General features: G+C 36.2%; 1 protein-coding gene across 1 annotated transcript in view; it reads left to right on the forward strand.

Moving 5' to 3' along the window:
* Positions 1–14,102, forward strand: part of Suv3 (Suv3 helicase) — a 133,564-nt gene that overhangs the window by 44,805 nt on the left and 74,657 nt on the right. The window contains exon 4 of the mRNA XM_067144300.2: positions 10,628–10,739. Within this exon, the coding sequence (XP_067000401.2) occupies positions 10,628–10,739 (112 nt within the window). The remainder of the gene's footprint in view (positions 1–10,627; positions 10,740–14,102) is intronic.

Here is a 14,102-nt window from a genome sequence, read left to right on the forward strand (position 1 = left end):
TGGAACAAAAATTGAGGATACTAAGAGGTAGTGACAAGGTAATTGCAGGATGCAGTAAATTGATGCCCAGCAATAAACATGATTGAGGATACCTTAGCCCAAATGTTGAGTTGGTAGTACACCGTTGAAACATGATTGAGGCATTATGGAAGAAAATAATGAAGGAGGATGGCTGAGAAAGATAGTAATCAGCAGTGAGATGAAAAATAGATGATTATCTGAGATCGAATATTTTCAGAGGATACCAAGAAGGAAAGAAGGAGTTGGGAGAAAGATAAACAATCCAAGGATACGGAAGAAAGGCGGAAGAAGAGAAGGATAAAAATTATTAAGATAGGTTGTATTAATAATTTAAATAATTAATTAGTTAAGATAATTTATAATATTGTTTTCAATCATTATATTGTATTATGCTTAGATAGCAATAGATAATAGGGTAATAATGTAAAAAAAAAAAAAAAAATGCTTATTTTCAATATTTTGAATGACTGGGATAGTAGGACGGCTGAATAGCGGGGGAAGTCAGATAGTTGGTTTTCCATATTGATTGAGCAATTGATATAAACTTTATTGAATTTAAGTCATAATTTAGGGAATTTGGACTTTTGAGTAGGTTGGATTATAGTAAATGCAAATATGACGAGTTTGAACCAACTTCGTTTACAATTAGAGGAATATCAGAAGGAGCAGGGAGAGAAACTGCAAGGACAGGATGAGGAGATAAATAGAATGATAGAGGATGCAGAAAAGGCAAAAAAAGAACAGGAACAGAAATTTAAGGAGAAGGATGAGCAGATAAACCAGATAACCGAAAAGTTAGACAAGACAAAAGACGAACAGAAGGGAATAATGGAAATGTTAAAAGAAATGATGGTGGAGATGAGAAATATGAAAGAAGAGCAAAAAGAACATAATCATAAACAAGAAGAGAAACAGCAAGAAATGATAAGGAAACAAGAAGAAAAACAGCAAGAAATACTGAGGAAGCAAGAAGTGAGACAGAAAGAGCAATTGGAAGAAATATTTGGAAGATTTCGAGAAGAATACCGACAGAAACAGGAGGAATACCAAATAAAACAAGAAGAAAGGCATCGAAGCCAGATTGAGGAGATGAGAAGGATGGAGAAGAGGCAAGAGGAGATGATTAGAACAGGAATTGGCAAGATTGAAGAAGAAGTTTCCCAGATGAAAAACGGGATAAGCGAACTTCGAACTGAAATGATGGAAAAGATGGAGGATAAGAACAAAGAGATCCATAATGAAATGGATAAAATTAGAGGAGAATTAGCTGAAAATAGAAATTATATCCAGGAATTGAAAGAGGATGAAATTAAGAAGCTAACGGAAAACATGGAGTCGATGAGGGTAGATTCCCAAGAAAAATGGAATCAATATGAAGAGAAGTTAAAAGACATAAATGAGAACGTAATAACAGCAAATAAAACGCTGGGGGATAATTTTATATTAGCACGTGACCATATTGGAGATGAGATGAAAATTTTAAATGAAGAAATGAAGAAGAACAAAAATGAAACGGAGAAGAGAATGATTAGAACGGAGCAGGGAATTGACGAGATGAAGAAAGAAATTCAGAATATAAGGGGTGAAATTCAAACTTCAAAATTAGAGATGTCAAAACAATTGAATGAACAGAGAATCGTAGATATAAATATAAATGACAGGGAAGGAACACCGACAATTTCGGGCGAAACTGATCAGAGCAGTAAGGACGTTATAGTTGGAAATATTGGAAATGGAAGCCCAGCCATTATAAATATTGTAAAAACGTACGATGACAGGCCCAAAAATTTTAGTAATACCGCGGCAATGTCACCAAAGAGGTTTTTGCGAGAAATGGAGGAATATTTTAAAGAAAATAGAATACCTGACGAAAAGAAACTTAGGATAGTAGAAAAACACTTAGATGCAAATCCGAATTTGTGGTATCAGGCATTTAAGTACACTTTCCACGATTATGATGAGTTCAAGGTCGCATTTCTCAAACGATTTTGGAATCCGGAGATTCAACAAAACCTTAGATTGGAGTTGTATTCAAAAAGATATTCGTCGGTAGGACCAACGAGATTTAGTGACTATTTCTCGTACCAGTTTCACAGGTTCCAGGACCTAGATTCTGCGCCCAGCGAATTAGAGGCGATAAAGACAATTCAAAAGCAGTTTCCTCCAGAAACTCAGAGATTATTAGCTGCTGCAAATGTAACTTCCGCAATTGAAATGGAAAGTATTTTAAGGCAGCTGGATATGACGTCGAGTCATCCGACAGCAAGAATCCATAGAAATACAAACAATCAAGAAGAAGTGAACGTGATAAATTGGGAAAATAATCAGAAGAAATCGGTATCCGAGAAAAGAGAAAACGATAGAAGCTCAAGGAAGAGAGAACTTAGTGATGATGATGAGAGGACAGGTGATCGAAACCGATGCAGATGCAGGCAGAATGGGCATGATAATGGAAGGCAGAATGAAGAGAGACGATTTTTGCCATATCATCGACAGCCTAGCCGATTTAGAAATGAAAGAGAAAGAGGAAGTTACAGACAGAGACCAATGTATCATGGAGCACCGATGAACAGGTACAATAATAGTGAGAATAGGAATAGACAGTATATACAGGAATTGAGAAAAGAAACTAGAGAAAAGAAAAGATGGGAAGAAGCGATCAGGGATCGAGACATCAATGGAGACATAGAGGGAGCCGAAAGTCTAGAGCTTCAGGAATACAAAAGAAAAGATAGAGAAGGGCAAAAACTGAATCCAGAAGCTCAATCTTATCAGACAGACTCCCAGAGTAAAAAAAAAACGCCAATTTCGATGTAGAGAGTAAGGGAGATGACATTTTGGAAAAATTGGGCGACAAAATTAAGAGTTGGTATGTACTACAAATTGAGGCTTGGGATATCGATCCGGATGAATTATTAGATGAGACACAAGAAATTCATAAAGAAAATAAATCGTACTTACCCATTGTTACTGCACGAATAAATGGCCTGAAAACACATTGCTTGGTTGATTCAGGAGCAAGTATAAGTGTTATATCAAAAGCATTATTTGTTGAGGTAAATCAAGAAGGAAAGTTGCCAATTATACCAGTTGCACAAATGAAAATAAGAGGGATTATACCAGATAAATCTGTCGAATGTAAATTACAAACTTATTTAAATGTCAGGATTGGTAGATTTATATTTGAACACCCATTCATAATTATGAACAAAATTAAATACAATGTGATTCTTGGGGTGGATTTTATTGTAACAACAGAGATGGTAATAGACTTGAAAAATCAGGAAGTAAGGTTTCCCATCGTTAAGGAAAATGGAAAGATAATCAAGGAAAGGATAAAGTTAGAGGGAAAGGCGGAAAACACGGAGCATATGAAATTTGAAGCTGTTGAAACTGAAAAGTTAATGGAAGAGGAAATACCGTTAAATGAGACTCAGGAAATGGAAGAAATTATACATAGCTTGGAGAAGATCTTGATAAAAGATGAAGAAAAAGAAGAGCCAGACATTTGGAGAAAGATCGCAGAAACGAAATTGAGTCCTAAAGAGAAACAGAAATTATATTCGATAATAGAAAAGTATTCAGGAATATTTAAGGATAAACCGGGAAAGATTCCGAATTTTAAATATAAAATCATCGCAAATGACTGGACACCATACAAAGGAAGGTTATATGACGTACCTGAAAAATATTTCCAGGAAGTAAGGAAGATCATCCAAGAGATGGTAGCTGATGGTATAATTATAAAGACTATTACACCATATTTGAATCCATTAGTCATTGTAAAGAAAAGTAACGGAAAACTAAGAATTTGCCTTGATTGTAGAAAGTTAAATGAGAAATTAATACCAGAATATAATCAAGTTCCAAAAATTAAGGAGATAATAAAGAAATTTAAGGGCAAGAAGTATTTTTCGAGTTTGGATTTTACATCTTCGTTTCATCATATAGTTTTAGAAGAAAAATCTAGACTTCTAACCGGATTTATGTTCGACAACCAAACATATGTTTATTGTAGGTTGCCTTTCGGATTGAAAAACAGTTGTGCTGTATTGATAAGGGCATTAGATAGGAACCTGTTACCTGACGTAAAAGAATATGTGACATGCTATGTGGATGACATGGTTTTTGCAACAGAAACATTTGACGAACATTGTAGTAAGTTGAAGCAATTATTAGATAATTTGGAAACTACAGGATTCAAAATTAACCTGGCCAAATCAAAATTTTGTCAAAATGAGATATTATTTGTCGGACATGTGATTGACGGAAACGGGGTGAAACCTAATCCAGTTAAAATTCAAGCAATTTGCGAGTTTCCTAGGCCAACGCGTATAAAACAAGTTAGGCAATTTTTGGGAATGACCCAGTTCTTCGCAAATCACTGTAAAGGATATACAGAAATTGCAGCGCCATTGCAGGATTTGTTAAAATTAAACAACAAATGGAAATGGAATACTCACACAGAAGAAGCTTTCCTGGCAATGAAAAGATTGATGGCAAATAGTATCAAGTTAGGATATCCGGATTATACTAGAGAGTTTATCATACAAACGGATGCATCAAATGTCGGTATAGGAGCATACTTATACCAAGAGGCACCAGAAAATGATGAGGATCGAGTATACTTGGCATTTGCAAGCCGCAAGTTACGCAGCCATGAAGTAAACTATACAACAACTGAGCACGAGTTACTAGCAATTATTTATGCTCTGCAACAGTGGAAAAAGATTGTATATGGATTTCCAATTACTATACGTACAGACCACAAAGCTTTGGAATTCGGTCTTAAGGCGGCGATGCTAAGTGAAAGAGTCACCCGATGGATTTTATTCGCCCAACAGTTTAATATTAGAATTGAGCATTGTAGTGGGAAGGACAATATCCTCGCGGATGCATTAAGCAGGAATCCTGTGGTAAAAGAAGAAACTATAAATCAGATCGAATTAGTAAGACAGGACGAAGAATTTTTAGAAAAACTAAGGGATATATCGGCATGGCAAAGAGCAGATGAGAAATTAATGTTAGAAATGACAAGGATTGAACAAAGTGATTTCGATGACGACAGGGAAAATAATATTGATGGTAAATATATAATGGAACATGGAATATTGAAGCAGTATGTCGGCAAAGATTTGAAAAGGACCAAAATAGTAGTACCCAGATCTTTGCAGAAAGGGATAATTTGGCATGCCCATAGGATAATTGGACATGGAGGAATAGAAAAGGTGGTGAGGACGATAATGGAAAGATTTACATGGACAGGAATGAGACAAACAATTAGAGATGTAATCAAGACCTGTGATACATGCCAAAGGACAAAATATACTCCTTTCCTTACCAAGCAGGAACCAATTGCAATAATACCAACAGCTCCTCGTGAGATCTTTGCAACAGATTTATATGGAAGGTTACCAACAGCTGTTAAAGGAAATAAGTACGTAGTTGTCACAATGGACATTTTTTCAAAATTCACAGTCCTACAGCCTATACAGAGAGCAACAACTAAACAAATACTGAGAGTTATAAACAAAAACGTTATACCCCAGATGGGAAAACCGAAAAGAATCTTAACTGATAGAGGAACACAGTTTACATCGGGTGAATTCCAGGATGCAATGCAAATTTTAGGAATTAAACATGTCTATTGTTCAGTAAGACACCCGTCAGCCAATCCAGTGGAGCGATGCATGCGAGAAATTTCTAAATATTGTAGGATATATTGCTCCCAAAGTCATTGGAAATGGATTGAAGTAATTAAAATAATCGAAGCATGTATGAATGACACTGTCCATGAATCAACGAGCCAGATACCAAGACTCGTACATTTGAACGAACGACCAACTCGACCATGGGATGAGATTATAGGAAAAGATGAAGAACCAAAACCCACTTGCGAAGAGATTAATCAAATAGTAAGTGCCAAATTAGAAGAACAGGCAAACAAACGCCGAAGAAGAGTCCAACATAAGAAATTCCACTCACCATTCCGGGTTGATGACTTGGTAATGATAAAGAAAGTACCAATCTCTAACGTTTCAGAAAGAATATTCGCCAAATTCGTTCATTTATATGATGGTCCATATGTGGTAAAGAAGGTTTATGGGAACAACGCATATATGTTAGAAAGCCTGGATGGGACATATCAAAACGTATACAATGCATCAAACATGAAACCATATTATAAAGAAGATCAAGAATAGAATATTAACTAAAATCTGAAACATATGATATAGATGAGCGAAATCAGGCCGATGAAAAGCTACATCAGTTTAGAATAATAAAAATTGAAATAAATATACTGCGAGCAGCATATTTATTTATCTATGGCAGGAGGATAAATGTACCGTTTTCATCGTCCTAATTCCGGGATGAAGGTCGTCATACGAAGCTATAAGTTTGCCATGCACGGTAGTAATCGCGAAGATTACGTAATTGGGCCATACGTCACAAAGGAATGCACATATTAAATAAATTAGGCCATGATTTCGAAGTGTTTACATTTTACGAGCGTGTATATATTCAAGAAGGCCGTGCACGTGACGGCAAAGATATTTATTCGACAAATTAATGATGCCTAGATCACGGACCGAGACGGGGAATTGTCAAGGATCCATACGGCCGTGGTAAAATAATAGAAGGTTTTAATATTGTTAAAAGAAGAACAAGAAGCTGAACAATAAAAAAAATTCCGCAACGTAAAATCGAAATAAACTATCCTCACGAAATATAGTCAGTATTCGTCTGGACAGAAGGAAGATATTATACAAGTTACTTACTGGAGAGCTCGCGAAGTGAGAGAATATTCGCAAAACAGACATTCACAAAAGAATATCGTGAAGGGAGTTAGGAAATACCCTAACAGTAGTCGAAGTGGATATTCAAGTCCGTACAAGTAACCAAGTTAAATTTTACGAAGTATAAAGTGATTAGCCGTATAGAAAAGAGAATATTTACAGGAATAACTTGCAAAATTTAACTGTCAAGTTCTTACTAAAGATCAATATTGAAGTATTATTTTAAAACCTGACATTAATTACAAGCCTGAAATTTATTCTTGAGAGTATGGATATGAAACTAATGCATGGATTGGAAATATTTCTTTCTGTTATGATCGACCGCAACATCATGATGCAAGGCTAAACGGGACATGGAGCCGACTGTCTGACGGAAGCCGCCCAGCTGTTACTGCTATCCCGAATCCCGAGTCACAACCAAATGGGGACGTAGCAGAGGAAGATGCCGTTCGACGCAGTCCCTAGATGACAACATCCAGTCCGAGGCCGACCATCTAACGTCAGTAATCACAAGATAAGTTCCAAAGAGATATTTATTTTCTTGAAATTGATATGTAGTAAATTTGTAATGATATTATAGTGTATATTTGGTACGGTATTTAACCTAGTTCTTCGTGATAAAATCACAGACGTTATTATCTTCGAAATGAAATTGTCCATGTTGAGCTATTATTACTAGTAGGGGAATAGGTACTTCTTCCAGATTCTACAGTCTATGACATAATATAGGAATGCGTAAGGCAAAACCAGGAGAGATTTGGACTGTAATTTATAACTATTATGGGACGAAAACTTCATATTTTGAATGACGTAACCTTAAATATTCTTGAAGAAGATAGTTGATTTACGTATAACCTGAATATGTTTGCCGATTCGACGCAATGAAAAGTGAGTAGATATCAACTTATTTAATTTATATATGCATTTTATTATTAAGCTAGCATGTTTACGCGTATGATATATGAATTATAACCCAAAAGTGTACTATTATGGTAAAGTAATATGATGTTGGAATGATTTGCCGTCATGTTGGTGATGATATGTGTTTACATAGAGAATTTATGGTTTGATTGGCACATTAATGTGCAAACGTGTATAATTATTCGTCGTAATGTGTTTATGAGATTGAATTATATGATATGATGGTAATTAACGGTAGTAGATGGAGAGATAGATGTATTTATGAGTAGTTTTGACGGTAAATACGACGTAATATGAGCCGATGGTGATGATTACTATTCGCGGCAGAATAATAAAATGATTATGAATGGTATTTAGGGTTAATGGTACACGCGTACATTGCAAGACACCGCATATTTCATATAATTAGGTTACCTTACACTGTCTTCGGAAGAAATATCCAGGTAGGAAATATATGAAGGGAAACTTGTCGTCTTTATAATTAATTCATACCAACGTTGTTATAAATGTCATTGGAAGTTTGTTGTCAAGAATGAATTTTAATTCAATAATAATCCCATAATTCAAAACCTTTACTGCAATTACGTTTAGGAATTAACCAAATGCATGTCTACGGAATCAGGGATGCCTGATTAATAATTGCTAAACCCTAAAACATGTTTAGTACAATTTCTATTAGAAATACGATTATGATTGAACTTTGAACGATACCTACATTTATTTAAGGTGGTATTTGAGTATTTTTACCTAATGATACCGTCGAGGAGACCAATATTTTTCATTTTAAGGACAAAATATATTTGAAATAGCCATTTTTGGGCCAAAATAATTTGGAACTTACTTGTGATTACTAACGTTAAGACGCCAAAAAGAGTGAATAATGAAATAATGTTGATATGATAGTGACGAAAATAAGCATTTTTTTTTTCTTCAAATCATTTTTATTAATTTTTTAATTACCAGTTGATTATGTATAAAAGTAACAAGAACTGCTGGACTTAAATTAAATAATGGTATTAAGAAATTTAATTAGGATTAGGGACTCAGACTTATTTTTCAACCAAAAGATTTCTTTATTATAGAAGAAGAAGAAGATAATTGATAATGATAAATATTATTTTCTTTTGTGATTCCGGAATCAAGAAATAAAATATAGATTTTCTAATTTGGAGGCTATTATTTTAGGAGATAGGCAGATATTATTAGGATTAGGTGATCTTGATTTAATTCATTAAAAAAAGAAAAAAAAAATTATTTAATTTTTTTTTTTCACTTATATTCGGATGACTGGACTTGGAAAACATAATAATGATTTTGGATAATGAATGGTATCGAGAATAATTTGTTGATGTTGAGATGTGGTGCCTCAGTTGACCTCACGTTAAAATAGTATTTTTTTTGAAAAAGTAATTTCATTATCCCTGAGAGGTGTCACCAGGCAAAGTTAGGATTACCATATCGTATATATTCCGATAGGAGAATTCTAAGTTACGATTCCGCTAGATTTCCTTGAGGCAATAACTGCGAATATAATGAATATTTAAAATGAACTTAGCCAACGACACTCAGCATCAAATTAATAGTGCACTCATCCATCAGATGATCTATTAGGATGATGGGAGATCGAGGGGAAAAATAGCCGGAGCAATTGTTACCCAAGTTAATGTTCATATTAAAAAAAATGATCGCCCAATATGGTGCAAGCATGAAACTACCCCTCAGGATGGTGCAGTAATGATGGACAAATTCAGATACCTAGGCTCTATTATTGCCACTGATATCAAGATCGATGATGACAAGAATGAAATCAATGTTGGATGGGCAAAATGTCATTTCCTGACAGGTGTCTTGTTTGACAGGCAAATACCTATAAAGCTGGAAGGCAAGATATTTAAGAATGCCATTAGATCTGCCCTCATTTATGGCTGTGAATGCTGGGAAGGTCGAAGAAGCATGATCAGTAAATGCGCACATGGATATGTGGATGCCGCGATGGTCAGTGGGTGTCAATTTATCTGACCAAGTGTGCAATGAGAATGTGCGAGGATCAGTTAATACTACCCCTGTCAGTGAGAAACTGGGAGAGCGGCATTTGTGCTGGTGCAGGCACGTACAATGTTGAGATAAAGATCATCCTGTTCAGAGAGCTATTACCATCAAGGAACCAAGGAGAGGACGAGAACGTCCTAGAGCAATGTTGTGCCGAACAGCTGAAAAGGCTTTGAAGAGAAATGGCATTCCAGTGGCGCAGACATCAAACCAACAGCAAGAATCTCAGAGGATCAGAAGAGCCGACCCTGAGTGATACTCAGGAGTGTCTGTTATGGGCACATAGATGACCTGGAAGGAAGAAGAAGATTATCTAATATGGACTACTATATTGCTAATTTATTGGTGAACGATTTTCTTAAAAGACATTGTGATTTTATGTACAGCAAACATTTGGGTACCACTAGTTAATGATAAATCAGTAGATAGCCTCAGGAAAACATAACATAGGAATTTTACTGTTCAAGTGTTATTTACTGTTTTGTACAAAACAGAATACTATAGATAAATTTTCTTCGATTGTCAATAAAGAGCCGTGCTGAGTGGCCCAGACTCTTGAGGCGCTGGCCTTCTGACCCAAACTTGGCAGGTTTGATCCTGGCTCAGTCTGGTGGTATTTCAAGGTGCTCAAATACGTCACCCTCATGTCGGTACATTTACTGGCACGTAAAAGAACTCTTGCGGGACTAAATTTCGGCACCTCTTCGTCTCCCAAAACCGTAAAAGTAGTTAGTGGGATGTAAAGCAAATAACATTACTTTCATTATTATTGTCAATAAAGATAATTAAGGGTAACATATTTTTACTCAGTTTTGATTATTTACATTCATTTGTTATAGGGCACGCCATGTGACCTTGTGACTGGTGAAGAGAGGCGGTTTGCTGATCCTGATGGGAATCCATCAAGTCATGTCTCTTGCACTGTAGAGATGACATCCATCAACACTCCATGTAAGTTGGACTCAAGGAATTGTGTGGCATTGAGGGAGAAGAATATTATGTTGTCGTACTTTCATTAATATGACTGGAGTATTTCGGAGGGCTTTGATTTTCAAAGTAGTCTTTAGGTTGAAGATTTGTTCTGCGCAAGAGCGACCAGGGCGGAAGCCTGCCTTTATACATTGGATTACTTGCATTTTAGATGCCTTGTACTTGCACGGAAAGTACCCGATGTACTTAAAAACATTGCGGCTTATCAAACTTTCCTATGACAAGGGGAGAAAGTCTCTCACTTCCATCCGTATTACAACAACACTGCTGTACAGTGACTATACATGTATGATTTCCTGCCATGGCACTTCTAAGACCCATTAATGCGTGCAATCACCTTGATTCTCAGTTTAAACTTTTCAAATGCTATGGAAAACACTGTTTCAGAAATGTATCCAAAAAGGTGCATTTACATTATAAAATAATGCACTTGGATAAAACAATGGCAAATATAACCTCACACAACCAAAGGAAAAAGAAAAACACGAATCAAAGACAAGGACAAATTATGCTGGCTCCCCTGTGCAAATGCTTTATCTCTTGGATTGCTGTACTGTTTGCATTTTTAGATGCCTTATACTTGCACAGAAAGTGCCTGACGCCCATAAAACATCGTGGCTTTTCAAACTTTCCTATGTTGGGGGAAGTAAGTCTCCCGCTTCCGTGTGCATTGCATAGCAACACAGTGCATTTCCTGGCAGGCAATTCTCTCCTTTAAAACCATAAGTCCATTTGGCCTCAGCACTTAAAAAATAAAACAATCAATCAATTAAGTTTCATCGGCATTTACAGTATTGTTTGGTGCGTATAAATTATATAAGCCACGTTTTTTCGCCAACTGTCGGCATTGCCAGTGTTTGCGGGTTCTACCTCTCTGCACACTGCCTGCTGCGTGATATTGTGGCGTTCCTTAAAATGCTGAATACAAAATAATTACAATTCCACTCAAACTTAGCAGATATGAAGCACACTGTAGACACGCTGAAGTGGGTTAAAGTGTGGGAAGTTACCCCTACACGTTCTGGAATGCGCGTTCTTTCATGATGCAGAGAAATTTGAATTTAAATTACTCTGTAAAATACTCATTTTTTTAAAATGTAAAGGCAGTTTGGAATTAAAAGTCTGAATTTCGGTAATGGGATCGACATTGTACTTCGAATTACGAATTACCCGTATTTCTAATTAAACAATTTAAATAACATTCAAAACCGTACCTCATGTTTCCAGGAATGAGAGCTGCTTTGAATTAAGGAAGATTTTGAATTATCGAGGTTCTACTGTGGTGGGAAACAACTTATATATGTATAAACGTTCTGGAAAAGGAAGTAAATGTACACAGATGCATGTTATTAATTTGTAGAGTATTTTAATCTTAATCCTATTACAGTCATCATCATCTTCATTTCCCATTTCCAGCTTCCTGGGTCGGGTTGTGAATCAAGGACCTCCTTCGCTGCTTGTCTCTCCACCACTCTTCTCCTTTTTAAGTACATCTTGTAGTTTTCCTCCCCTCTTCTCTATGCACTCCCACACTGAATCTGTCCACCTCTTTTGGGGTCTTCCTCGTGGTCTCTTTCCTGTTAACTTCTCTGAAGAAGCTTTTTCTGGCACTCTCTCTTCCCCCATTCTCATCATATGCCCATACCACTTTAACTTTGTTGTTTCTATCCTGTCGTGAGGTTTCAGGATTCCTGTCCTTTTCCTTATCTCTTCATTTCTTATTCTCTCCTTTCTGGTCTTGCCCTCGATACCTCTTAGGAATTTTATCTCTGCTGCCTGTATTCTACTCTCCTCTCGTTTTGTTGTAGTCCACGATCCAGCTGCATAGGTTAGTATGGGTTCGTAATAGGTTGAATATAATACTTTCTTACATTTCTTCGGAACATCTTGGTTCCACAAAATACCCATTACACTCTGGTAGAAGCTGTTTGCTTGTTGTATTCTTTTCCCAATTTCCTCAGTTATTTTTCCATCTTCTGTGATCGCACCTCCCAAGTACTTGAAACTTTTAACCACTTCCAGAATTTTACCATTCAGTTTTATCTTTCCTCTTCCTTCCTTCCTTCCTTCCTTCCTTCCTTCCTTCCTTCCTTCCTTCCTTCCTTCCCCTTGTCATCACTATTGTTTTACCTTTCCCTGTGCTTACTTTCATCCCAAATTTTTCTCTCTCTTGATTCCATGCATCTACTTGTTTTTGCACTTCTGTTTCATCCTCACCCCATATCACTCACTATATTGACTTGCATAAGGGAGCCAGCATAATTTGTCCTCGTCTTTGAAATTTGCATTTTCTTTTTCTTTCGATGCGTGAGGTTATGTTTGCTCGTGATTTATTCAAGTGCATTATTTGAATAATATAAATGCACCTTGTTGGATACATTTCGGGAATAGATTTATCCAAGGCATTTGAAAGGGTTAAACTGTGAATCAAGGTGATTACATGCGTTAATGCATCTTAGGATACTTTGTGATGTGGCAAGATTTCGCATTTCTGAATTACAAGATACAGTAAGTACCATGGCAGGAAATTGTACAAGGATAGGTGAGTCACTGTTTCGAATGCAGATGGAAGCGGTATATCTTCTCCCCTCGTCATAGGAAAGTTCGATATAACGCGATGTTTTAAGGGCATTGGGTACTTTCCGTGCAAGTATAGGACATCTAAAATGCATTCAGAGCAGTAATCCAATGAAAAAAGAACTTGCTCAGGGGAGCCAGCTTAGATTTCTTCTTGTCTTTGAATCATGCTTTTGTTTTCTTTCATTGCGTAAGATTATGTTTGTCAGTGAGTTATCCAAGTGAATACTGTATTGTGAATTTGAATACCGTAAATGCACCTTGTCGAATACATTTTGGAAATCGTTTTTTTCCATGGCTTGCAAAGATTTAAACTATGAATCAAGATTAATTGCATGCAGTACAGGTCTTAGAATATTTTTGTTGCAGCAAGGGTTGGCATTTCTGAATTAAGAGTTGGCGGTTAATTCGAAATCACGTAATTCGAAGTCCGATTTTTGCGTCACAATGACTTAGAATTAATGAGGTTTTACTGTACTTACAATGATCCCCAAAAGGAACTTTTAACCCATAAATGCAGTAATTAAAACTGAGAGGACTTTTCCTATTTGTGAAACTCTCAACCTGACTTTTAACCCTGTTTATCATCATACCATTGCCTACTGTCCATCTCACAACATTATCGAGGACATTTTGCAGTTGCTTACAATCTTGTAACTTCATCTGTAGAAAGCCTTATCTCTGATTCCACTTCTTTACACATATCATTGATATATATAAGAAATATGCAGGTCCAATAATACTGCC

The sequence above is a fragment of the Anabrus simplex genome, chromosome 3, assembly GCF_040414725.1.
Source record: "Anabrus simplex isolate iqAnaSimp1 chromosome 3, ASM4041472v1, whole genome shotgun sequence".
NCBI classification, from domain to species: domain Eukaryota; kingdom Metazoa; phylum Arthropoda; class Insecta; order Orthoptera; family Tettigoniidae; genus Anabrus; species Anabrus simplex.